General features: G+C 36.8%; 3 protein-coding genes across 5 annotated transcripts in view; all 3 read left to right on the forward strand.

The window, feature by feature from the left end:
• LOC123673481 (LIM/homeobox protein Lhx9-like) overlaps positions 1-16,777 on the forward strand; it is a 34,175-nt gene extending 17,398 nt beyond the window's left edge. For all 3 annotated transcript variants that reach the window (XM_045607981.1, XM_045607983.1, XM_045607982.1), the window contains exons 3-6: positions 902-1,075; positions 2,477-2,679; positions 15,413-15,651; positions 16,219-16,777. In XM_045607981.1, coding sequence (XP_045463937.1) covers positions 902-1,075; positions 2,477-2,679; positions 15,413-15,651; positions 16,219-16,428 — 826 coding nt within the window. In that variant the 3' untranslated portion in view covers positions 16,429-16,777. The remainder of the gene's footprint in view (positions 1-901; positions 1,076-2,476; positions 2,680-15,412; positions 15,652-16,218) is intronic.
• A 197-nt stretch (positions 16,778-16,974) lies between these two features.
• Positions 16,975-17,664, forward strand: LOC123672147 (otoferlin-like). Its single transcript, XM_045606144.1, has 4 exons — positions 16,975-17,197; positions 17,250-17,312; positions 17,362-17,446; positions 17,507-17,664. The coding sequence occupies exons 1-4, from the start codon at positions 17,006-17,008 to the stop codon at positions 17,662-17,664; spliced, it is 498 nt and encodes a 165-aa protein (XP_045462100.1). The 5' UTR covers positions 16,975-17,005.
• Positions 17,665-17,920: 256 nt separating this feature from the next.
• LOC123672148 (otoferlin-like) lies at positions 17,921-27,683 on the forward strand. The gene is made up of 23 exons (XM_045606145.1): positions 17,921-18,054; positions 18,123-18,461; positions 18,604-18,918; positions 18,973-19,173; positions 19,226-19,333; positions 19,389-19,541; positions 19,910-20,092; positions 20,146-20,262; positions 20,520-20,654; positions 20,732-20,893; positions 20,987-21,247; positions 21,304-21,499; positions 21,626-22,188; positions 22,356-22,600; positions 22,751-22,966; positions 23,281-23,451; positions 23,510-23,655; positions 23,708-23,856; positions 24,178-24,365; positions 24,717-24,949; positions 25,008-25,180; positions 25,252-25,352; positions 27,405-27,683. Exons 2-23 carry the CDS (start codon positions 18,189-18,191, stop codon positions 27,583-27,585), a joined length of 4,470 nt encoding a protein of 1,489 aa, XP_045462101.1. The 5' UTR covers positions 17,921-18,054; positions 18,123-18,188; the 3' UTR covers positions 27,586-27,683.
• Positions 27,684-27,689: the final 6 nt, after the last annotated feature.

Here is a 27,689-nt window from a genome sequence, read left to right on the forward strand (position 1 = left end):
ACCATGCAAGTTGAAGTATACAGTGCGTTGAACCTGACTTATTTGCTTTGTAAAGAAGAGTTAGCGAAATTAGCCAGTCCTAAACTTCTAAGATTCTAATCCTAAGCGATAAGTCATCTAAAACAAATTTAAGTACCCCATAAATAACCAAAGATTAATTTCAACCACATTCTCTTGTAAGTCGTTCCTGAATAAAATTCCGTGTCTCTAATTTCTATATATTAATCAGAAAAGGCATAAAAAATTACACATCCTCACCTGTTTGAAATGAGCCTGGTGACACTCTTCCACTGTGACATGAGAAATGCCCCTCATTAAAGAAATGAAGAATGCTTTTTTATTGAAAACAAAAATATGCATTATTCAAATAAAAAAGAAGCCGCTCAAACATATTTCTAAAGAGTTATCGAAATTGAAAGTTGAGCAGATGCAGTCAAGGCAATCTTGATCAATGTGAGAAGGTTAGAGGAAATACGAGTAGGGGATGATAATAGCTCCACCTGTCGACGATTCGATTAACTTCTACAGGAGGAGTTGGCATATTTTAATATGTGGTATTTAATCGGTTAATGTAGAGCACTTTTAATTGACCAGAGTCGTTATATTAACTTTGAATATTCATTATTTATTATGTTGTTTCGGATAAGAAAATGGTGGTCATGAATTTTGCATTTGTCGCATAATCTCGAACAAAAAATGATTCATGGTAATGTGGGAAGAAAATTGAAGGCTCGGGAATTTATGACGCATTTTTTTCAACTTCCTTTGAAGTTCCAAGAAAGCCAAGCAGCGTTCGGTAGGGTTGGCATCTGGATGGTGGACCACTTAGCTCGGAATTTTTATAATTCAGAAACAAATATCGGTTCTTCTAGATTTAAATTACGTTTTTTTTGTTTTTTAGGATGTTTGCTGTTACAAAATGCGGGAGGTGCCAAACAGGTATTGCAGCGAATGAATTAGTGATGAGAGCCAGAGACCTTGTATATCACCTTCATTGTTTTTCCTGTGCTTCTTGTGGGATTCCATTGGCCAAAGGTGATCATTTTGGTATGAGAGATGGACTTATATACTGCAGGTAAATAACATTATTATAGGTATCTGATCAAGTGGATTGTCGATCTAAACTATGATTATTTGTTCGGTTTTATTTCTTTATAATTTTTATTTCTTGCTGCTGTTTCAATCATTGACATTAGCGAATGCTCAGCGTATACAAGCAGCTTTCTTCTTGAGAACAGTTTATTTTTGTTTTTATATTCCCTGTAGATTCCATCTTTTCCATCTCAGACAAAACATTGACATGTTCCTTACATTTTTCAAAATATAATATGAAATTCTTGAAAACTGTAATATTGATGATCACAAAAATTCAAGAGAATAATTTAAAGCCCGAAAAGACGATTTTGAGCTCTAGGTCATTGAAATAAATTGATAAAGTTTCCGTTGTGCAAAATCCAGAAGTAATCTTTTCATTGATCTGAATTTTTTGAAGAATTATGTTATTATTTCATCTTCTCTGTGATAGAAATTGAATTTGAAATGCACAATCGGAAAACACACTTGAAATGAAATGACTAGGTAAATATTAGCAAACTAAAGGGGTGACTGCCATACAGTAATAAACATAGATAGAGGGAGTATACGCAATTTTTACATGTCCCAAACATGGTTAGATTGCGTTGTCGGGTTGTGATATATTTTCAAATCCACCATTTTACACTATCTTCATGAATGTATATTATATTGAATGAAATATATTTATTTGAGTGATTCCCTATCACATTTGCAAATTTGAATATTTGTAATCCGATATTTTTCCTAATTGTCGAATTTATAATGAGAAGATTTATTATTTTCTGTATCTACCTGCTAAAATCCAAGGTTTGGCAACTTTAGCTCTCCTAGTGCCATCGGTTGTTTCACGACGTTTGGCGCGCTTGAAGTTTGTTTTCGGAATTTTTGGTATATTTAAGTATTTATTTCGATATATTTTGAGTTAATATAAAACGTTGATTCACTATGGGACATAAGAAGTGCGTTCTTTGAGTAGAAACTAGCGAATTGAGTAAAATATCGTATCACTGATATGTTTTCATTTCCGCGCGCTTCATGTCAAATTTGATAGTTCATGTTGGGGACAAAATTTGCCTACTGAAAATGACATATGCTCATTCTATCTATGTTTATCACTCTGAGATTACTTTCAATCTTCTAGTGATTATAGGGGACAATTGTGCTCTTTCGAGAAGTGTCCCTACATTTTTCATGTTTGATGCCCTTTTGACAGAATATATCTGTGTTTATTTTTGAAAATTCAGTCATATATGCCTGTCTTCCTTTTTATATTTTTCTTATGTTTATTACTTTCATTATTTTCCCACATTATAGCTTATTTTGTTATGATTAAATCTCTATTCTATATTCTCTTATTTCCTCCTAAAGCACTATTATTTCAACCCCCATTTTTTCTCCAAAGGCCACACTACTCCCTCCTCGACTTCTGCGACGGGAACGACCCCTTGGAGCTCATGTTCAGGGGGAGGGAATCTCCGGGATACTATCCTGGATCGTCGCCACAGCAACAGAAAGGCAGGCCGAGAAAAAGAAAGTTGGCTGTGGAGGAGCCGCTTCCCTGTGGCGAGATCCCAGTGACAATGAGGATGGCAGCATCTTCTCTCGGTGAGTGGCATTTTTGCATATTGATCCGTCGTACGGACGTTGAGAGATCGAAAGGTATTGTTTTGGTTGGTCATGGGACAATGGAAGTTGCGCAAATAGTTGTTGGAACAGAAGAAATGTCGGCGGGAGATGACAGGTAGACAGAAGGATGAGAAAATTGGAGTTTTGGAAAGTTTTTTTGAGTGACGGATTCAGTCGGACGTCAAAGTAGGTTTTTGAATACTTACCGCCCAGATTTTGTGAATACCAAAGTAAGAGTTTCAATTCAATGCAGTTTATAATATTTCTTTCATTAAAAATTGAGATAATCCTTCACAAATCTGGATCTGTTGTAACGGAAGTTCTAGGTATTTTCATTTTGATGATCTTCTTAAATATTACTACTATTTTTTTCGCTTTTGTATTACTTATTGAGTCTGATGAAATGCACATTCGGGAATAACTGATTGCCAAGCTAACTGATCTAACTAGCTGAAGGATCAACATAACACTTCCCTAAATAAGTCAAAGTTCAACCAGTAAAATAGTTATTTGTTTTACTAGGCAGCAAAGTAGTAGATTGACTGCCGCGGCTGATAGTTCATAGGAATTTTGTAGAAATAAGTGAAAAGCATAGAAATAATCAGATTGACGAAAGGACTCTTCTCTTGGTATAGAAAGCTCAATTTTTCTGTGCTCGTCAACAGTTGAAACCATAGAAATATTGAGACTCTTAAGTGAAAAAAGGTTTTTGACCATTTTCTGTTATTTATTTCAATACGAATCATACGATGTTATATATTTTTGAAATCAGGAAAAATCAAGCTTTCAGAAAATGGCACAAAAATCTAGTATTCCCATTTGAAAAAACATAACTTTGGGTCATAGCTTCGTAATTGAAAACCCTTTTGAAAATACGAGCACGCCACTGGATTCTACGAAAAAAAGTGCCTGTATAATATTTTAATTTCAGAGCTCTATCATCAGTATTAGCGGAGATATAAATGTTTTTCGATATCGCTATTTTTCCTATTTTGGCTTATAACTCGAAAACAAAAGAAGGTGGCCAAAAATGAATACTACCCTTGTTAGTTTCTCAGAAAAAGAGACCGAGAATGGGGTATCAGATTTTGTCTATCTCATCTGGTTTAAAAGATGTAGTGCTAAAACATCGAAATTTGCCCACCCTGTACACATCAGATATTTGTCTGCACCCTCAAGTTCGACAATTCGAAAATCTTTATTTCTACTGTTGACTAAGATTATGAAATTAAGTTGTATCAGCTTTTTTGATGGTGAAATAAAGTTATTATTATTATTATTATTATAAATGGTCAAAATTTCGAATTGTAGACAAGAAAAAAGTTCAGTTCAGTTTTTCTGTGGTTAAAAGTTAAATACTACTTGAACATCCTATACATCAATAAAATTGTAGTAATTATAAAGTACCTATACATACATCAATAAATTTATGAGAATGCACTTTCAGTGCGTCCCTCCAATATTACAATTGTACAGTTTCTTATTCCAATAGAAAGAAGTAGCTATACAACACGGAAGTACCGGAGATTGAAAAGGACAAAACAAACAGCACAATAATCCGTGAGTTTTATTTGAACAATATTAACAGCCCCTGGCTCCTGCCTCTTACGATCTTAATACTGAACAAACACGGGGACAATGATTTTTTCGAATGTTTGTTCCCATTACTGCTGCACTGGCGACCCCTCTGGAATGAATACGAATAAAAGAATACCTATTCTTTGATCCGTTTCGAATGAGAAGTAGTAGGTATTGATGATTTTGTTATATGGGTTTGTTTTCGGACCACTTCTGTATGTAATCATGTAGCAAGTTTCTTTTGTTGGATATTAACTTACTAGGGGGTTTGGTAGGGTTGCATTTTCACTTCGAGTAGGCGTAGAAGGAATTTGTATTGCTGAAATTATAGGTCTATGCTGCAACAGAAATTTTTTCTTGAAGTCAGATATTAACATCATACACTGACCTGACAGTAGTGATTGAAATCTACTGGGTGAGTTATCGGATCAGTCGATAACTCTTGGAAATTTTAGGCCAGGAGCATAATTCAAATTTCAATGGAATCGAAAAGCTTTTTCTTGAAGAAATGTACCGGGTTTTTCACCATAATTTGACCCCCCCCCCCCCTTTAACTTTGTTACTAAAAGAGGTACTAAAAAATGTTTTCTACAAAAGTTTCACGAAATCGACTAGTGTTTTTTAAAATGATTTCACAAAACGAAATATATACAGAGTAGGCAACATATTTATTGCAACTTAATTTTTTCAAATGGAACCCCCTGTATATTTTCTATATTTGACTAGCTCTTTTTCTCCTGATTTCGAATATATAACATATGTTTGTCTATCTCTCTTATTCTGAGTACCACAGAGTTTCAAATTTTGAGAACCACCTGACAAGCTAAGTAATCAGTTTTCAAGTCGAAGGCTGCAATAATTCAAAAAGCCATTTTTTGAGTTATCTCGTTGGCAACGATATAAGACATACGTTTGTCATTGAATGAAACTATTCATCGAATATGCACTACACAGAAGCGGACAAATTTGAAATAGTCTCACTTTATGTGAAGAACAATAAAAATAAGAAAGCTACAAGTAGAGAATATAAACAGTTGCATCCAAATCATCCAATTCTAATTTATAGTGAAAAACGTATGTCATATCGTTGCCATCGAGAAAACTCAAAAAAAGGCATTTTGAGTTATCGCAGCCTACCACTTGAAAACGGAATACTGAGCATACCAGGTGGTTCTTAAAATTTGAAACTCTGAGGTAGTCAGAATAAGAGAGATAGACCAAACATATGTTATATATTCAAAATCAGGGAAAAAGAGCTAGTCAAATATAGAAAAATATGCAGAGTGTTCCATTTGAAAAAATGAAGTTGCAATCAATATGTTGCCCACTCTGTATATATTTCGTTTTGTGAAATCATTTTAAAACACACTAGTCGGTTTCGTGAAACTTTTGTAGAAAACATGTTTTTGTACCTCTTTTAGTAACAAAGTTAATGGGGGGGTCAAATTATGGTGAAAAACCCGGTACTCTGGAAGTACCATGAAAAAATTGACCCTTACCGAGTAATTCAAGTTCACAGGCAGACTTCTTCAATAGTCTTGATCACCCTCTTAAAATATTGCTAGAACTTGAATAAAATATTCGATTCAATTCAAAACAGTGGTGTAGGGCCATTTATCGATTTTATCAGATACACCGCATTTAACAAAACTGTCTTATGAACCCTTGGAAGCGGCTTTTAGTCTAACAAAGACGTGGGCAGTTGACCGAATAAGTCTTCGATTTATCGGAAAGCCATATATCTGCGGTATTCGAGGAATCTCCTGGTTCTGATAACCATAAAACAAGGGGCAACCAACACCCAATTAACAGAGAACCGAATAAATGCCCTCCTGTCGATAAAACAATTTTAGGAGTCGGGGTTGCACCGTTTGGACCGGTAATCTTTGATCTTTATTCCTACCACTAGAGAGCCAAAGCTACTTTCATTTCAAAATCGGAAGTATTGCGCAGATTTAGGTTGAATATTAGCCAATATTTGCTTGATGCAATTCATGAAACAACGTTTGAATTGAAATAAAAATTTGGGGAAATATTATGAATTGAAGAACTTCAATCGATAGACTATTTGACAGTGTGAACGCAAACATTAATTTGAAAAAGAATATGACATTGATATTCAGAATTCTTTTAAAAGTAAAATAATTTAAAACTTTGTGTATGATGAAAAACTAACCAGATTGGGCAAACTTTAAAAGATGTGAATTTGCATCAAACAATTTTTTTTGCATTTTTTTTCCTACAATTTTAGCGTTTGTTGATAATCCAAATGCGTATTTTTGAGTTGCATATGCTAGATATTATGAAAGTTTGAACAAATTCATTTTATCTATAAGCAGAGCATTTAAATCAACATTAAATTCTAACCTCATCAGATTGCTACAATAAGAATGAAAAATTAATCTTTACAATGGAATATTATTAAATATTAATAAGTTCATTCATCACATCATGAAGATTTTCAGAAAATAATAAGGTATCGAATAATCTATTGGGTATCATACACCACCAAAAGAGACAATAACTAAGAAATAGCAGATTAGTGAAAAAAAAACACGCTTGGGAATTCATTCACCTCAACTTCATATTTCAAGTTTTAATTTTGAATTGCAAAAATTCGATTATCTCTATGGCACCAGTATTTCACCTTCGAGCGAAGTACCTTCAGGCATATCTGCCCTGGACCAAACGACTTTTACCGCTAGCTCGATGTAGTGGTGCTACCAGCTACAATGCCAGCGTGCACGATCAAAAAACAATTGTTATTTTTATACACCATTTCGGAAAAAGAGTTCGGGAACGCTACCACAGCCTCCTGCGATTATACAATGCTTCTCTGTTGGAGACACAGCGCCGTACTCGTTTTGAAGGAATTAATATTTGTTTTATGTTGGCTGTGATAGTTGTACCAAAACAACACTGTCAATGAGAAATACGAAATTTAACAACATCCGCATATTGGAATGATATTCAACATTTATGCAGCATAAAATTACAAATAGCAACGATGATCAAAATAAAGTTGTAGTTTGTAGTAACCGTAACGTTTCGAAAACGGTATGTCATCTTCAGAAACAAAAAATTACAGAAACTTGAACAAATAACAACTTACTCTTATAAATTGAGTGTTGTATATCTTTTCATGATTTTTTTATGATTGTTTTATGCAGCCAAACAAAAATTCTAAATCATTAACAAATGATATACTTTCAATGAAGTAAGAAGTACAGAGATAATCAAAAAAGAGCCTGCTAGAAGGCTCTTTGTATCTTTATGCACCAGCTGAAAGCATTAAAATCAACATAACATACCCATAGAGCCATCTTAAAAAGTAGCATCACAACAGTTTGTTGTGATGCCAAATACTGTTTATTTCTGTTGTTTTGGTGAAAACATCGAAGCTATGTGGTTCCTATAGTAACATTTCAAGGCTAATATATAAAAGTTGAAGATTTCGGCTTCAGGAATGAGATGGAAAAGGTCTCTACGAGTATGTATAGTGGCACATCTAATGGTAGAATTTCTTTTTGTTTTCATCAATTTCGAAATGGCACTTGATAAAGATATGTTTGTTTATTTATAAAGAGTATGAACCTAGTATCATTGAAATGACACGAAACTAAGTTATGCACATGCTATTTGATCTTGATCTGTATGAATGGTAACATTTAGCTATTTGCTACTTGATAGATGTTTCTCATTATAACGGGTGTTTTTTTTCGAGGTATATAACTGTAAGTTGGCATTGCTGTTCAAGATGGCGACCGATTTAACAGCTGTCGAGTGATTTATTCTCAGTTTGGTTTGGCAATTCATCATGAATAGACTCACGCCTGAACAACGCTTGCAAATAGTGCAATTTTATTTCGAAAATAATGGTTCTGTGCGGAATACGTATCGCGCACTACGTCCATTTTATTTTGTTTAGCGATGAAGCGCACTTCTGGTTGAATGGCTACGTCAACAAACAAAACTGCCGCATTTGAAGTGAAGCTAACCCTCAAGTGTATATCGAAACACCGTTACATCCAGAAAAACTGACTGTTTGGTGCGCCTTATGGGCTGGTGGAATCATTGGTCCGTACTTCTTCAAAAACGATGATGGCCAGAACGTTGCAGTCAATGGTGATCGGTATAGAGCCATGATTACTAATTTTTTCTTTCCTGAATTGAACAACCATGATGATTTATTGAAAGACACGTTTGGTGACCGCCTAATTTAACACCGCTAGACTACTTTCTGTGGGGCTATGTAAAGTCATTGGTCTATGCGGATAAGCCACAAACCCTGGACTACATCCGAGTCAGTCGTGGCGATCATATGCCAGAAATCATATTTAAAATGTAATGCCACAAGATTATCTTGCGGATAAATAAAATTCATGTCAATCGAATAATCCATCGTTGTTTTATTGCAATTTAAAGTTCTATAGCTCTAAAAAAAAACAGCCTTTACTTGCTATCTGTTATTTAATGTTACATAAATGCACACTCGAACTGGTTTCGGCAGCATAAATACACACTCAAACGTTTTATGAGTTAAAATAATAAAACTTAAGCCAACCTTACCATTTTGTCATATTCAACAATTTACATCAAGATAAAAACCACTTGAAGACTGAAGCAACAACTTCTTCTTCATCTGGAAACCACTTCTTCTTTTTCTTCTTCTAGTGCCATTTCAAGCTAAGTTTGGTTGAGATGGACTGAACTATTTGCTTCTATCTTTTACAGTAATCTGGAGAATATCCAGATGTTACTGCCCTCTTAAGGGTTACCGAAAAGCACGAAAGCAAATAGTGCCTTTAGCTGAAACCTAATCTGGTTTGAAATGGAACTAGAAGAAGAAGTGGTTACTTAAGCTTTTAAGTGTTTTAGTTTCGAGTACAGCCCGGACGCATAGAGAAATCGTACTAGAAGAAGAAGAATAAGAAGTTGTTACTTTAGATTTTAAGTGATTAGTTTGGAGCATAGCCTGGACGCATAGAGAAATTGTACAAGAAGAAGAATAAGTAGTGGTTACTCAAGCTTTCAAGCGTTTAGTTTTGTGCACAGCCCAGAAGCATAGAAGAATCGTAATCCTGACCTGCTCCAGCGTCCGGCCGACCATCGAATTGTCGTTGTTCTTCTCGGTCCGGGTATCGAATCAGTATCGCATCGTTATTTATAGGTCTGTGGTTGACGGTGGGTGGCCGGGGACCCGGGTCGCTGACAGATGAAAAGTCACCACAGATCGGGGATTGGATAACTAGATTCCGGTAGCCAATTGGGCCGACGCTATGGCCGCCTAAATATGCGCATTCCACACAGCGGAATAGCCTAGCGTTTATTTCGGATGCCGCTGTATATATACGCTGGATGTATATACGCGGGGTTATAGAGGACCAGCGGTGGTGATAACATCTGGGTCGTTTCGATCGAGGATGAATTCATTATCGATTCCAAGGTACCTGATGGTCTATCGGCGTTGGATCTGGTCCAATGCGTGGATGCTGACTTTTCCAATATCATGTAAATGGTCTTAATGGAATAAAAAACTAAGGCCAGTTGCACCATTTGCCTAAACATTGATTAAAATTCAAACATCGATTAATTTTTGATTTCTCTTGAGAAATCATAGAGTAATCAACGTTTAAATTTTTAATCAATGTTTAGGCAAATGGTACAACTGGCCCTTATTATTATTGTGGGATTTGTGGTGGAGAAATAGGGATTACCGGCTTGGCTTGATATTCAAGCTGCTTGGCTCAAGCTCAAGTAGCTGGAGCTTGACTTGAAGTCAACTCAAGTTCAATGTCAATTAGTAGTTCTTCAACGTTAAGTCAACTACTTTATAAATAAATGAATACTTGACTTGACATTGAAAAACTACTACTTGACTTGAACTTGAGTTGATTTCAAGTAAAGCCAAGCCGTGAATCCCTATGGAGAAATGTCCTGGAGGTATCTTGTGGTTGATACCTTTTAGTCTTCTTCTCCTTTGTTGTTCCTAAATTGGAAATATTAATGAAAATGAGAGATTTCTTGAAAAATTACAAAGAATTCAACCATGATTTTTTGCATCTGTTAGTCTGACTGACACTTTTATAGCTCAAGAAAGTCTGGACCGATTCAAATGATCTTTGATTTGAAGGATTCGTAACTTCTCCTGAATAATAGAATTACTATCGAAAGACAATGTGTTGATCGAATCAACGAACGTCCAATGTTTTTTGGGAATTTGGACAATTTCAGAATCCAGAGAGTCACCACTGACGTAGACCTATAGAATATGTGATTTGTCAACGGCTCAGAGCAATAAACATAGATAGAGGGAGCATATGTCATTTTCAGTGAGAAAATTTTGTACCTAACATCAAATTTGACATGAAGCGCGCGGAAATGAAAACATATCAGTGATACGATATTTTACTAAATTCGCTAGTTTCTCCACAAAGAACGCACTTTTATGTCCCATAGTGAATCAACGTTTCATATTAACTCGAAATCTATGGAGATGAATACCTAAATATATGAGAAATTCAGAAAACAAACTTCAAGCGCATCAAACGAGGTGAAACAACGGATGACACTAGGAGAGCAAAAGTTGCCAAACCTTGGATTTCAGCAGGTAGATATAGAAATTAATATTCTGCGCATTACAAATTCGACAATGAGGACAAATATCGGATTCCAAATATTCAAATTTGCATATTTAATCGGGAATCACTCAAATAGATATATTTCATTCATTATAATATGCATTCATAAAGATATAGTAAAATTGTGGATTTGAAAATATATCACAATCCGACAACGTAATCTAACCATGTTGGGGACATGTAATAATTGCGAATACTCCCTCTATCTATGTTTATTACTCTATGGTCAAAGGTTACGGGTCCGACAATCAATGTAGAGTCAAAGAATATAGATTTTGCTAGATCATGGAATTTCGACGTTCAATCGTACTTATGATCATAATTCAATATGACATAAGTTGGGATTTCTACTGAAATCAACATGTAAATGGTATTGAATTTGGTATGATAACAAGATTTTCAAATTGTCTTAATAAATTGTGCTACCGAAAAGAAATTTAAACAATCAGATAATTGCCTAGAAATCTAACCTAACCTAACCCAACGAATAATTGCAATCCGACCTGTCATCTGTCTACTGTCAACAAATCCAAATCAAAGTTACCCACCAACTCAACCATCACAAATTACTGAAATCAAAGATCGATTGGCGTGAAACTACGCGACTGGCATAATCAGGATCGATCATTATCACGGCCTACTATGAAAAACATCTCGCGTACGCAATTATTTTCGACGTGAAACCTCGGGAACGCATAAACCCGGAACAGAGGTGAAAATTCAAACCTGGCTGATTGGCAAGGTGTGCATGAAAATTATATTTACCCATTGCTGCATGCACACGGCTTGTTCGAGGGCTCTCAGCAACTCGAGAGGGTTGGCGCAGGGGCGGATTCAGCCCTATGTGTCCGCAATATGGAAGAAGGCAGATTGAATTAATCTTTCTTCTATAATCGTGCGGAGGATGAAAATTTTCAAACAAACCTTAAAAAATGTCTGGATACTTCAACATAATCTTTGTATACAGGGTGGGCCACTTTTTGATATAAGCGGCAACACCGCAGCACTGAAATTATTTTAGATCGATAGAGCAGTGGTTCTCACCTAAAAAAAAACAAATTTTCAATGAAATAGTACCTCCCATTCTCCGTAAAAATCCAGGGTACTGTCGACCGTGGTCCATTCTTTATATCTATATAAAATTATATGGCCTCCAAGGATACAATTGTCGCTTAAAAACACTTGACTTCACGTTAGTGCTTTCCTTATTTTATCAACATCAATGTATGTAGGTTTAATAACATCAAAATCTAGTTTTCATCCATTCAATCTTGAGTCCTGTCAATACGTCAAACGTTGACAGTCCCAATTATCAGATTCCCATTTCTCATATAATAATTACCGGTTTGACATGTTTGTACTGCTGCAACTATGTATCAAAATAAATTGAAGAAGAAAATGACTTTGAAAAACATCAATTCTCTAAATAATTGTATGAAATTCTATCCCATCAAGATTGATAGCATAATTTCGTTTTATTTTAAACGTGAGTAGGTACAGATAATAATTTTGTTTTTCTAGGAAACTGATTATCTTGGATACATGTGATTATTTGAACAAATATTTTGATTATAAGAAATAACGAAAGGCGGGAATGATCCAGTTTTTTTAACTATAGATAGTACTTTAATTCATATTTCGTTTAGAATAATAATTTCCTGGTTAGAATTAGAATGCATCACTCTTTTTCCCTAATGATTTTGTCATGGAGAGGGATCTTTACTTACCAAGGAACTATTGAACTGCACTTATATTATAGAACTGGATGGAAAGAAATGAGAAATATTCTGAACGGACGAAAACTTCGAAATAAGATTTTATTTTTTTGCATAATTCACAAGTTATAAACTTCTTTTCAGAATTGAATGAGTGATAAGTGTTAAGCACAACAAAACTGAACCAAAGAGTAATAAACATAGATAGAGGAAGGATACGCAATTTTTACATGTTCCCAACATGGTTAGATTACGTTCTCGGATTGTAATATATTTACAAATCCACAATTTCACTATATATCGTTATGAATGTATATTATATTGAATGAAATATATTTATTTGAGTGATTCCCGATTAAATATGCGAATTTGAATATTTGGAATCCGATATTTTTCTTAATTATCGAATTTATAATAAGCAGAATATTTATTAATTTCTGCTGAAAACCAAGGTTTGGCAACTTTTGCTCTCCTAGTGTCATCGGTTGTTTCACGTCGTTTGGCGCGCTTGAAGTTTGTTTTCTGATTTTCTGATATATGTAGGTATTTATTTCAATATATTTTGAGTTAATATGAAACGTTGATTCACTATGAGACATAAAAAGTGCGTTCTTTGTGGAGAAACTCGCGAATTGAGTGAAATATCGTCACACTGATATGCGCGCTTCATGTCAAATTTGACAGTTTATGTTGGAGACAAAATTTTCTTACTGAAAATGACATATGCTCCCTCTATCTTTATTTATTACTCTGAGAACTAAACTTATATATCTGACTCATAGAACTTCGTTCTCTAAAAATTTTCCTCAGTACTGCTCTGCTCCCTGAATACGCTGACTATTCCCATGCTGAACATTTCTCTCACACCCCTTCCACGCAACCCCCACAGACGTGCTCGAGAGCTGGAAACTCGCGAAAACAAGTCTTTGGGTGAATCACATGCAGACGTCTCTCTTTAGAAAATTATTACGAGTTCTTGTCGCTTCTCCAGCATCCGAAAACTCTGCGATACGTTTTTCATGCTTCAAACGTTGAGATGCACACGTCCATTCAGCGTTTAACTTTGGGGAGGAGTGTACATCGTTGAAAATTTCGGAATTCGCCGCTTTCCACTTGTTCTGCTGGAAGTTGAGGTTATGCTTGTGTTGGCAGCGTCGCTTCGCGATGAGAGTTGTGTAATTTGGGCTTTGGATTGAGGAAGGGATCTTCTTATTGGATCTTGTAGGTTTTCAGTTTCTTTATTTGATGGATGTGGTATATTTTGCATATTTTCTGATGGGGATGGTTTCTCAATGCTTAGGCAGACCGATAACACTATCTTCTTTGATATTTGCAAGATGAATCTTCCCTTCTTCTTCTTCAACAGCCTGTCTGTATCCACTCCTGGACATAGGCCTCCCCTTGAATTCTCCAATTTCCTCTATCTTGAGCCAACTGGTGCCAACATCGCCCAACCTTTGATTTAATGTCATCTAACTAGCGTTTTGGTGGTCTTATTTCACTTCGTTAGCGCCTTGCAAAATCCTAGTATTCGAGCTATTCGATTTGGCGTGAATTTTGGACATTTCTTCCTCCTACACTTCTTCTCTTCAGTTCTCTGAGAATTGTATCCTTGGAATCACCGTAACGTCGTGATAGTTTTCTCAATTTGTTTCCAATTTTATATTCCTGGCACTTTTGATTAACCGATTTGCTATATGTTCAGTTAGAAGCCTAGGTCTCTACATTTTGCAGGATTTAAACATAGTGAACTTTCCTTACATTATGCTCAAAGATACATCGTTCTCTATTTCAGCTTTAGTGATCTATCCAACTAAATTATAAACACTTTATTAAACTCCAAAATATAAGCAATTACGACTCAATCGATTTAGTAAACATTCAAATAATAATAAGAAATAAATCATTAGATTACTGTTCCTTTCAACTCCAACTCGACATTTTGAACATTCAATATTTTTTCAAACAGTTGAAATTTGGGACAAAACTTTTGAGACATAGGTTATATCACACTGTCGCTAGTTTGGTGTACCAAAAATGAGGAAAGTACTGACAGGAAGCAGCTTTTGAGCTCTCGTTCATTCATGCTCCAACTCCGCTCTGGAGACCACCTTACTCCATATAGGTACCTATATCCAAGAGGACAATTGGCACACGAATGAACGAGAGCTCGAAAGCTTCTGACTTAAGAGGGAACACCACCAGTTCAAAACGAAATAGTATATTTTTCCTCTTACTACCACCGTATATTTTATGGAGTTTTCACATCATTTCCTTAAAGATTAATCTACACTGTAAAATGACAATAATTTTAAATCGAGAATGAAAACAAAAGTTGGTAATTTTTCGTTTTCCACAAAAAACCTACCTACCTAATATTTATCTCCGATCTGAGATCCATAGGGTGGTCAGACTCACTCGGACAACCGTAGAATGCAAATTTTTTTGCTGAATCGCACACGAAGATTTATTGCTCTTCTCCGTACTTGCGATTTGTAATTTAACACCTCATTATGGGTTCCTCAAGTGGAAAGAATGATTGGGTGCAGAAGTTTTCGCATTTTAAGAGCTGGCTTGATTGTATGATCGGTTTCGAATGGAATTGCCCGCGATGCTATCTGTTTAATGACGCTGTCGCTTCCGTTGCGGACAAATTGGTTGGGGAAGTGCAGTTCGAAAGATTATGGCACTGGATCCAATATCCCATGACGTTACTCAGTTTCTGATTACCATAACGAGCATTTTTTTGAAATATCCTGAATTCGATTATTTTTTCAGAGATGTTGCAACAAGGCGAGCTTTCCTCCTCTATGGAATCACTCTCCTATGATTCATCTGTCACCTCGCCAGCCTCCAGTAATGGTCACAATACCCAGAGGACGAAAAGAATGCGTACGTCATTCAAACACCATCAACTGAGGACGATGAAGACCTATTTTGCAATAAACCAGAACCCAGATGCCAAAGATCTCAAACAGCTTGCCCAGAAGACAGGACTCTCTAAAAGGGTGTTACAGGTATGGATAAAAATTTGATTATTATTATAATAACTTGTTCGACTACAAGCTCTTCTATATTTCAAGCATGTCACAGTATCAGAGTTTATTGTAGAAATGGCAATTTTACTTACCACACTGGGAGATGGAAGCTAGCTTCATTGCTTGTCCACAAAATTCGCTATCTTGTAGAGTCTGAGACAGCTCAATAGACAACCCCACTCTTGTGATATTTTCGAAGATTCTAAGTCAAAGCTTTGAAGTTGTAGAACTTGTTGTTTCTAGCTTCTTTCTCCAAGATAAAAAGATTTTCGGGTCAATTATAGCAGCTGCTCTCTCTGGAAACGACAAATATATCACTCCAAAAACACTGGCAGGGTCTGTTTTATGACTGTGATATTTTTAAATATGGAACTAGCCATGGCGCACCTTGCCTTTCCAGAAATAATTCCTTCATCGGCTAACTTCAAGCATTTCAACCTTCAAATCTTGTAACATCGAGCATTTTATAAGTGTATCATGAGAGTATGCTTCAAAATAGAATAGAACACAATATGAATAAAATCTAAACTTCAATTTCCGTTACAGGTCTGGTTCCAAAACGCTAGGGCCAAGTGGAGACGAAACATGATGAGGCAAGAAGGCTCCCAAACCAACAACAACCAGTCACCAGGGGCAACCTTGGTCACTTCTGGCATGATTACAGACTCCAACATGTCCCACCAGAGCATGGACGATCTCCACCATCACATACATTCCCAGAACTCACAGACGCTCGCTTTCAGCGAAATCTATTAAGAATCTGTCAATTTGACGTTTCGAACGGACCATAGATTTCAAAAAGGGTCGTTCGAATACTCTGTGTAAATTAATTATTTATCTTGGTATTAGAAAAAGGTTCCTTTGTTTAGACGGTGATATTTTGCTAAGCCCATTGTTATGATACTGATAGATTATTGTAAAACCTGTATATGTTTAGTTATAAGTTATATAGTATTATGTATATAGATGATAGTGTAAAGGTCAGATTTGTGCAATGAGCAGATGTATTTACAATTTTGTAAGATGTTTAATGTAAGCGGACGTCCACGGCCATTTCAGTGTACATAGTGACTTATTTATGAAATAAATAAATTACTTATCAGAATGAGTATTTCCATTTATGACCCTCTGTATTTCGAAGTTGTTTCAATTTTGAGTTTTCGGCTGGTGATTCATACATTGCTCCAAAAACTTTTGCCTATCCACAGAAAAAAAATTAAATAATCTTTTCTGTGATTAGATCAATAAGCACTGATTATATGACCTTCTAAGCTGACAACCATAGACTAATACTCACTGACGTCTGAAATAGAAGTCACTCAATGGTGAAATCATGTCCTGCAAGAATCTTATTGAGATCCAACAGCTGACCAACTTGAAACAGACGTTTTTGATAACAGTGGCAATTTTAGAAGGTAGGTACTACGTATGGCCCAACATGGATTCCTTAGTCATAGTTCAAGCTTTGGGAAAGAAGGAAAGAACAGCTGTTGTCAAAAACTCCGACTGCCCCTTTTACAATGAGGTGAGAAAATGAACTGTGAAAAAAATTATAGAGATCAGTTGATTATTTCTAGTATTTTACTTTCGACAAGAAGATTGCTCTGCATGATCTGTTGAACTCTGAAGTGGTGGTGACGGTCAGTGATTCAAACAGTACCGAGTTCATCTCACATCAAGTTTTTACAGGTTATCCAACCTAAATCGTGTTTTAGAAGGCGCAAAGTTCTTGGGTTATTCAGATTAGATGTTGCTACCATTTGGGCTGAGCCAGGTATGAACTTTAGTTGATATTTGAGTTATTTCCCCTTCCTCTCTTTTTGGTATCTTGCAGAACATCAGTTTTATAATAAGTGGGCTATTTTGAATGCACCAACTAACAAGGAAGGCCCTGGTTCTAGAGGATTCTTGAAGGTGAACCTCACAGTAATCACGAAGAATGTTTCTCCTTCTTTGCCACCAGTTCAAGCAGATAATGAGATTGAAGGGTAATGAAATTTTGCATTCAATGCACAAAATAGAACCAGTTTTAATCCCAAATGACATTAACTGGTTTATATAAGACAACTAGAGTATCACTGGCTTACTTAAAATATCACATAAGCTACAAGGTTAATCTGAATTGGTTCCTTTGAATCTTTTCTCAGCAATAGTCATTGTGATGTCATGAAAAAGTTTTTTGAATCAAAACTTTGCATGATGAATTCCCATTTTGTAAGAACTTCATCATGAGAATTTTTCAGCAATCTGCTTCTGCCCTTCTCCAGAGTGTTCGAAAGATTCCGAGCAAAATTTGAATTCGACATCTTCAGAGCTGAACATCTATATGACAAGCAAAAACCTCCTAGTTCATACATCGTTGTTGCTTTTGGTGGGAATACGGTGAGAAAAACATACTTCTTTACCAACAGTGATCACTTCTTTGCTTGGATTCTCTCATTCAACAACAGGCAAAGACATCAGTAAGAAAGAACACCTCATTTCCCGAATTCAACGAGAGACTAATCATCCATGATATGTATCCTGTTCTCTGTCAGAGAATCCACGTCAAGATTTATTTCGGTTCTCATCTATACGCGTCAGATTTTCTGCCTCTGAACTACGTTACAAGCGATGACGAAGAAGGCTTCTTTCCCAAGTTTGGGCCAGCTTTTCTCCATATGTACGATAATTCTGGTATGGAGGACTACAAAGGTAGCATCTTGTTCAGTCTCAGGACCAAAACTGAAGTGGTTTCTGCCGAAGACAAGAAGAAGAGTGAAGTGATTCCCATAAGTGGGTCCTCTGGGGTAAAGAATCATGATTATGAGCAAATTAGTTTCCTTCACTTTTAGTTAGAGGCTTAGGGTCAATTTGTTATGGTACTCTTCAAATTGAATACTTATTATAAGCTCGTATTTGGTCCTCATAAACATATGTGAATTTTTGCAGGATCTTCTTCCACCATTAGACCTGAAATTCTTCGTCATAATATTGGAATCTTCTGTCATGGATAAACGATTTGAAGGAAAGATTACCTACAAGGCTACTATTGGAAACACTGAGAAGGAAGAAGAAAAAAGGAGTGGCGATCAATCAAACAATAAGTACGTCTCTGAAAAGATAGATGTCAAGAAGATCAACAGAAATTCTTTCTATTCGGATATAAAGGAGAGTAAACCTATGCTCACACTAAATATCAACGTGATGGATTTTAGGAAGAGGTTGTACAACATGAACATGTTAGAGAAAATATATGATGCCATGGTAAGGCCTTCTCTAATGACAAATATAAAATGACGTCGAGTTTACTCTCTCTAGGAGAAAAGAATAATCAATATCGGTTTCTTATTCGCTGAAGATGATATCACTCTCAATGACAAAATAGCTGAAGAGTTGTCCCATTGTCTAGATTCCTTCATATCGTCCACTCAAAAATACATCGACATAGCCGGAAACTATGACCTATCTACTTTAACCCAATTGGGACGAGGAAAATTAGAACAAAATCTCAAACTGATGGTAATTCTTCAATGGAATAAAGTATAAACATCTCCTCAGTATTAGTTTCCAGAAAAGTCTCATCAAGAAAGCTGAGAAGATCTTCAATCCAAATGCTCTCAGAAGGACGTTTTTGAAGATGAAGAAGCTGTGCGATAGGGTTTTGTGTATTTTCAATAACGTACGTTGAGAATAGAAGGCAAAGTTTAGATTCCTTTCTTTTACTGTCATTTCAGATCAACGATATGTGGCCTGACGTATTCATAACGGTTTGGAAGGAAACTAAGAAATTGGCTTATGTACGTGTACCATGCAAAGATGTGCTCCATTCTGAGATAGAAGAGGAAAAAGGAAAGATGTGCGGTAAAGTAACCACACTTTACCTGCAGGTTTGTACCGATGATTAAGGGACAAGTTGTGAAATGTTCATGATCTGAAGGCAGATTGCTCGGCTATCTATTCTTATGCTGACAAGAAGAGTCAAGATGAAATATCCACAAGTTTTCTAGATAGCACTTTCTCAAGAAAGATGCTAAGGTAATAAGTTATGCAACTGGGCAAGGCACCATAAAATAATTCAACCTACAATTATTGAAAATTGCATTAGCAAGAATTGAAATTTGTATGTTTCACCAAAGAGGAAAATTAATTGTTGTAGAACATTGATATTCAGAAAATCGTCCAAACCCATCATGAGCATTTCAGTCTGTAGTAACTCATTTAGATGAATTTCTATTGACTTATTTCCACAAAAAAGCCAGAGAGGAAGAAAATACCAAAGGCAAAATTTTTCACCAACACAGTCGGAAAAATGGAGGTTCTCATCTGGATGGGAGTAGAAAAATCCTTCGTGGAGTTCTTGAAGAACCTTCCGGGCAGTTTTGAATTGACTGACGACTTGAAATCTCCGTTTCTCCATGCCACTACCAGTGAAGTTCATGTAAGATGTTTTTTCTGGGTATCTGGTTCATTGTTGACATTGGAGACGTTCAGATGTTTCAGTGCAGATGCCATCTGTTTCAAGGGCGTATAGAACCAGGCAACGATGCTTCAGCTCTTAGTGATACCATGGTCAGAATCCACTTCGGCGACGATTGTCAGGAATCGACGGTAAATATCAGGATAATGCATAATTCCATTATGTCACTCATGGGAAATATTGCTAAACCATATTTCATGACAAAAATCAAGCAATAAGGACTCTGATGTAATCGATCAGAACGAACGAGCTGAACAAAAAGTTGAATGAAAGAGTTTTTAAATTTCTCTTCTTTATCGATTACATAGCCTTTTTCTAAGAAGATTCTAGAGTAGATCTGTTCATGAATTACTTCATATTTCACTATAAATAACCCTTTGGAATCTAGATAGAGAGTGAGACCTTGAACCCAATATGGAATCAAACCCTGATATTCAAGAAAGTGACTCAGTATGGAAGTACCAGTTTCGTTAAGAAGAATCCACCAACAATTTTAATAGAATTGCTGGATAGAGATAAATTGGTGAGATAGCTCAAATTCTTTCGCTAATTCTGTATCAAAAAACTTCAATGACCATCCTCAAACCTTTTTTTATTCAGTTCTTTTGGGAGTTCGTTGGTAGGACTACAGTTAAACCTTTAGTGAAAACGAAAGAAGAACCATACAGCGCTCCTAACTTCCCTCCAAAGCTTCAGTGGTTCAAGGTTTTCAACGAAGACAGCATCAGCGCAGAGATTCTAGCCGCTTTTGAGATGTTAGAGGTATTCACATATTTATCAACATTATACTATTCACTTGAGTACAACTGCCAGTATAATTGACGAGTATGACCTAGCTCTGAATTGATGTTCCAGATCACTGGAGACTCTGGAGAAGACGCTGATGAAGCTGAAAAGGATGTCATACGCATACCCGATGATATAAAACCAGCTCTGGTCGGATTCCGTATTGAAGTATACTTCTGGGGTTTGAGAAACTTGAAAAAAGGTAAATTCGGTGGTATTAAAAGACCAAAGATCAACATTGAGTGCCTGCAGTCAATGATGTATTCCGAACCATTAAAAGACACAAAAGGAGACGGTAATTTCACCAACCCCATCCAGAACATGGACGTAGTGAGTGTGGATAACAAACAGAATTCTGTCTTCTGTTACCTTGAATGTTGTTTTAGCAACTACCTTCAACGCTTGACTATGCTTCTCCCCTGATATTGAGGATGATGGATAGCAAACTGGGTTTCAAATCATTCGTTGGAATCTACATAAAGCACATTAAGTTTTTTCTGGAAAATCCATTGACAGACCAAGAGAGGCAGAATTTTTTTACAGGGTCAACTCCGTATGAGGCGATGGTGGACATAAGTGATGGTAAGAAATTAATATTGGAGTTATTATCAAACAAAAATTGTAATATTGAGTATCCATGTCTGATATAAGCCTACTGAAGGTTCTAGATGTTTTGATAGCTTCCGAAAACTGCAACATGTATTTCAGCGAAGAGCTCTGAAGATTCGGAGCTGAGCTTGAAAACACCGAAACAACAAATGATCTTCGTGCCACAACATTGCTTCTGTCGAACATCAGAAATTCAAAAATTGGCCAAGAAAGCTTCCCACGTCCGGTGTATCTGTCAGAAAACACGTTGGCAGAAATTTCGGCAAACTTTCAACAGGAAGAGGATCATCTGTCCTTGCCTAAAGAAACATCAAGAAAACGTAAAACGTGTCGAGAAAAAACATAAGAGAACTTGCGCCTGCTGCAGAAAGCTTTTGGAGAAGCTGCACCTGGTGACCAGCGACAAGGAGAATCAACCGGGGTTTTGGTCTTCTCTGGGAAGCATCTTTAGGAGCTCTTGTTTCGGTGGAAAGTGCGAATGTTGTAAGAAAGTGGTCAAGAAGATCAAGGAGGTGTGTGAAGATATGGCGAAGAGATGCCCTATCTGTAGGAAGTTGGGCCTGAAGTTCTCCAAGAAGAAAGGGGGAGTGGAGGAAAGTCTTGACGACTCTTACGTCGATAACGATTATGATTGGTGGACCAAATTTTTCTCTTCACTGAAGGTAAATAGGTTTCCTCCAGGAAATAGTTTAATACGTACTCCTCTTTTGGAAAAGCTGGAATTTTTTGATGAAATCTCAGCTTTCTAGTAAAAGCCGCTCAAAAAAGTTGAAACTACTGGAAACACAATTGTTTTTTTTTTATATCGAAGATTTTATGAATCTTGCAGCCTGAACCAAAAGAAGGTGCGCACGTCTCCATTAGAGATAAGTTCAGGCTTAAGATTTATCCAAGAGAACTTGAGTCACAAGCGGAATTCGAGCACTTCAAAGATTTGCTGATGTCTTTCCCAATGTACAAAGGCAAAAGGACTGGCGACGAGGTGGTGGACAGGGATATGATCAAAGGGGTATTCAAAGGGAACATCAAGATATACCGGTGGCCTCAAGAGACAGGGAAGGATTTGATAACCAGGTAAGACTAGTTCTTTAAAATGAAAGGACCTCATTTTCCTTCGTCAAATATATCTACTGATTTTTCTGGTTAAAAGCTAGGGGTTTCACATCAGAGGCCTTTTAGATTAGGACACAAATGATTGACAATTGTTCTGACGTGTTTTCTCAGGAACGGAACTCCTTTAAGTGAAGGATATTTTGGACAATTTCCACCCAACGAGCCTCTGCATTTCACTGTCAGGATATATTGCATCAGAGCACTACACTTGCCTCCAAAGGACATCAACGGCAAATGTGATCCTTACTTATACGTACGATTAGGAGATCAGGTTCGAAATGATAAGGACAATTACAAGACCAAGGACTTGAATCCTGTTTTCGGAAAGTGAGTATTCAACCTTACATAGTTTTTGAATTATCAAATATACATATTTCCATCGAAATAGACAAAAACTTGAGGAATCAAGCACAAGATTTTGATTTTCAAATCAACTCAACAATTAACGATCACATGTTGAGTTACTTCTCTTATACCTTGTACCACCGTAACCATCAGAAAGCAAACAGCGACGTCTTGTTTTAGTGACTGATCAAAAGAGTTTCTTTTCAAAATTTCGTCGTTCTCAAACCTCGAATCATATCAGCATCAAATTGATCAGCACTTCTTAAGAGACTGCTTTACATCATTGTCCCTTTCAGGATGTTTGAATTCAACGGTATCTTGCCCAAAGACCATACCGTATTGGTGCAGATCTGGGACAGAGACACGGCAACAAGGGATGATCTGATTGGCGAGACCTCCATAGATATCGAAAACCGCCTGTACACAAACCACAGGGCGAAATGTGGGATTCCGGAATTCTACAAAGAGTATGATTGTATCAAAAATTCATCGTCATAAAACTTCAATTTTCCTTTGAATGCTCAGGACAGGTTACTGCGCCTGGAGGGATCAGCTGAAACCCTCAGAAATCGTGAATCGATTGAGTAAACAATGGAACCTACCTAAACCAGTGTATGGCGCGACATCTGTGCAGATCTGTTCGAAGTTCTTCGAATCACCCCATTACGAATGTAAGGAAACTGTAACAGGTTAGGGCGCGATTGTAGCTCTCTCTGTTCGCAGCTACCGGCAACGATAGGATCGATACTGAAATTAAAGCGCTCTACGCTCTGCGGAATTGGCATCAGGTTCCTTTCGTTGGACTGAAATTGGTACCGGAACACGTCGAGACGAGGTCGCTGTACTGCCCTGATAAGGCGCTAGTGGAACAGGTATGTATATGACGAAAAAATTGCGGTTTGTTATTGATGTGGGTGGATATTAGAAATTTAAACTTCTGAACCATTGGAATTTGAAAATATTCCATTGAAAATCGTTGTGTGAATGTCATGCATTAATTTTCCATATCCGTTTGGGTCTTGTGAGGATTGCGCATCCGTCGACGCCATCTCTCGGGCCAGCAAAGAGTATGAATCATGAATGATTGAATGAATCATCTGGATGGGTGAACGATCCGTTATGCATATCTATGTTTAAATGTTTTTTTTTTCGATATTTTGACAGTATTATGCCTACAGATTAGAATCTTTCAGGGTAAAATCCAGCTTTGGGTTGACATTTTTCCAGCTGGTGATCTGCCTCCACCGAAGTCGGTTGACATAACCTTGAAGCCGCCAGAGAATTATGAACTAAGAGTCGTAATCTGGAACACTGCCGATGTTCTGTTGCAGGAAGACGACTTTTTCACTGGACAAAAGAAGAGCGATATTTTTGTGAAAGGGTGAATATTTTAATATTTGATTTCACACATCAGATTATATTCTTTTTTGGAAATTAAAAAGCGAAAAAAGATTTTGAAAATAACCCTTTGATGCGTGGTTTTTTCTGCAACTTTTTTTGATAGGACACTGTACTACTACCAATAGGGATTGCCAATTCTAACATCGCTCACCGATTTTCCATAGACCTTACAGATTAGGAAAACACTGGATTCGAACTGACTTCCCATGAATTGTATGATGAGGTGTTCGCCTCTCGAGATATGATCTCCTGTCAACCACAGTTTTAACCCATGCAATTCCACCTTCTCCTTTTGAAATTGCTCTTTAATGATGTGGTCAATATGCTCCAGGATGCTGCAAGGCCATGACAACGTCCAGAGCACCGACATCCACTACAGGTCTCTCACCGGCGAAGGCAACTTCAACTGGAGGTTCATCTTCCCCATGCAGTACCTGGTGAATGAAGACATGACTGTGGTGAATCCCGAGGATGGCAAACCGCATCAAGGGGACAAGAAATTTCCTTGCAGGCTGATTCTTCAGATCTGGGAAAACGATACGTTTTCCAAGGATGACTTTCTCGGTGAGATTTCAACAACACAAGACGAAAAAAGAAAGCTTTGGAATTATTTTCGTCATAGGTACCTTGAGTCTGGATTTGTCTAGAATGCAAAGGGGTTCGAAAGGGCCTGAGCTGTGCAATCTGAGCATCATGGAACCAAGTGCCCCACGCATGAATCTCTTCAAGGCAAGGAGGACAAAGGGCTGGTGGCCGTTCAAAGGCAACGATCTAGAAGGTCACTTGACGCTAGTGGTGAGTTCACCTACATGAGTTCGAATGGTGTAAAGGTTGTTTCTTCTTGTTGAAGATCGATTTCTTTCCAGGGCAAAATAGAGGTTGAATTGGAACTGATGACTGCTGAAGAGGCTGAAGGAAAACCTGCAGGTCTTGGCCGGAATCCTCCTCAGGCCTTACCAGAGCCTAAGTGAGTGTTGAATGAAGAACTTGATTTTTTAACGTTCTTTCGTAGTCAATAAAATTGAGGAAAGATCTGACATGAAGTCAGGAGGCGCATGAATAAACTAGCCCTGAAAACTCCTGACTTTACTTCAGTTGTCCTCAATTCTCTTTTATTTTACTCCTCTACTGTTTCTGATATATTAGGTGTACAACTTTGCTTCCGCCGTTTTGCAATAGATGGCTGTAGCGGTAAGTGGCAGTCGAAATAAATAGATCAAAAATAATATTATACAATAAGCTTAGGTATTTGTAGAAATAATGCCATCGAAATATTAGTCGATTTGTGTCTGCATTATAAAGTTCTTCTCAATTAAACATGTCAGCTCACTAGCCAAATTTGCGGGAGGTTTTAATTTTCTGCTTCAAAATGAAGAAATCTGCATCAGACGCTCATCGAATGCTCTCGAATACTTAAGGTGTGACCGCTATTAGTGAAAGAAGGTGCAGAGATTGGTTTCAACGCTTCAAGAACGATGATTTTGATGTCGAAGAGCGGCATGGCGGTGTAAAAGACAAGGATTTCGAAGATACAGAATTGGAGGCATTACTTGATCAAGACTCGTGTCAAAGGCAACAAGAATGGTCAGGATCATTGGAAGTCAGGCAACAAACCATTTCAAATGCCTGGAAGTCATGGGAATGATTCAGAAACAAGGAAATTGGGTGCCGTACGATTTGAAGGTGTTGAACGGCGTTTGTTTGCTTGTGAACAGCTGCTTGCAAGGCAAAGACTGAAGGGATTTATGCATCGCATTGTGATTGGAGACGAAAATTGGATTCATTACGATAATTCATTGCAAAGAAAATCTTGGGGATATCCCGGTCATGCTTCCACGTCGACGGCCATCGAATATTCACGGTTCCAAGGTCTTGCTCGGTATTTGTTGAGACCAATTCAACGTAGTGTATTTTGAAACCGATTAAAACAATCACAGGTGATCGTTATCGAACGACAATACTTTGAATCATAAATGTATAACCAGTTTTTTTACAATTTAGTCTGGAATTTCGGAAAAAAACGGCGGAAGTAAAGTTGCACGCCTATGTAGCTATCACCAAGAAATTTTGCAATGGGCTTGACACGACTTTTTCCTCAAACTAATATCGTGCAATCCAATGGCGATTTTTAAAACGACTCAATCATGTCCTTTTTTCCTTCTAATCTTTCCAGCGACCATTTCGCAATATTTCAAAATTTATTAACCACCCTCCTCCTTTCTCTACCCCATCCTAACTATCGATCACCTTGTGTACTTTGAGGTTTCCCTCGGTTGGCTTCAGATGATTGCCATTAGTGAGGTTATTTATTAAGTTCGCACGTCTTTCGATTTCGATTTCTTTTTTCCGAGAGCATACGGAACCCGCGACGTCTAAAATTATGACACATGATTTTCTATTATTGATGTGTCATTTGTCGAGCGAGAGAACGAGATGTCAGTCGATAATTTGAAAAAATGGATAGAACTCTGTCCGCCTGTGATTTCCGTTAGTTTCCAGAAGAAAAAGAAATGTATTTTACCGAGATATTTTTAGATGGTTCAACCCCGTTCAATTAATGTTCAGGGTTGTTCAAACTCGATGGATGGCTCTTTCATCGACAAACAAAATAAAACAAGAAAACTGCATGTCCATATTTCTTTTCGTTTTCGAAAGCTATGTAAACGAAAATCAAAATTTTCCATTTCAGAAAAATCAGTATAACTTTCAAATTTTTATATAGTTATGAAACAAAAACGGTATATAAGTGGAATTATCCATAAAATATGATTGTTCTGCTGAAGAAACCACAAATCACAGTAATAGAGGACACTGAGTATGTTCAGATGAGCTGCATCATAGTAACTGAAAGTTACTAAATGGGTAACCTTCAATTCCTGAAAATAATGAAATAAAGATCATATGACAATAATCTGATACTGTTTGGAGCCATTTCATCCAATATTATTCGAAATTTAAACCATCTTTGAAATTCCCAGTTACCAAGTTTTATTTATTACGAATTTTTGAAATTTTTCAGGAGACCAAAAACTTCCTTCAATATGTTCACCAACCCCTTGAAGACATTTAGGTTCATCATCTTGAAACATTACCGATGGACCATAATCAAGGGATGCTGTTGTGTGCTGTTGCTAGTATTCCTAGGCTTGGCCATCTATGCTTTCCCGGGATACGCAGTGAAAAAAATTTTGAGAGTATGATTCAACGAATATTTCCTAGATTTTATTATATATACATTTTATAAGTACTTTTTATGTTATTTACAATGATTCTATTACAATAAATACATATTAATGAATATATA

The sequence above is a fragment of the Harmonia axyridis genome, chromosome 2 (genome assembly GCF_914767665.1).
Source record: "Harmonia axyridis chromosome 2, icHarAxyr1.1, whole genome shotgun sequence".
Lineage (NCBI taxonomy): Eukaryota > Metazoa > Arthropoda > Insecta > Coleoptera > Coccinellidae > Harmonia > Harmonia axyridis.

What these genes read in the sequence shown, in the direction of transcription:
- LOC123672148 (XM_045606145.1), top strand. Translation starts at nt 18,189, where the DNA reads ATGTATCCTGTTCTCTGTCAGAGAATCCACGTCAAGATTTATTTCGGT. An exon ending in CCACTACCAGTGAAGTTCAT is followed by an intron (nt 20,093 to 20,145) that starts GTAAGATGTTTT and finishes GGAGACGTTCAG; the next exon opens with ATGTTTCAGTGCAGATGCCA. An exon ending in TTCCAAGGATGACTTTCTCG is followed by an intron (nt 24,950 to 25,007) that starts GTGAGATTTCAA and finishes TTTTCGTCATAG; the next exon opens with GTACCTTGAGTCTGGATTTG.
- LOC123672147 (XM_045606144.1), top strand. Translation starts at nt 17,006, where the DNA reads ATGTCCTGCAAGAATCTTATTGAGATCCAACAGCTGACCAACTTGAAA. An exon ending in ACTGCCCCTTTTACAATGAG is followed by an intron (nt 17,198 to 17,249) that starts GTGAGAAAATGA and finishes GATTATTTCTAG; the next exon opens with TATTTTACTTTCGACAAGAA. An exon ending in ACTCTGAAGTGGTGGTGACG is followed by an intron (nt 17,313 to 17,361) that starts GTCAGTGATTCA and finishes AAGTTTTTACAG; the next exon opens with GTTATCCAACCTAAATCGTG.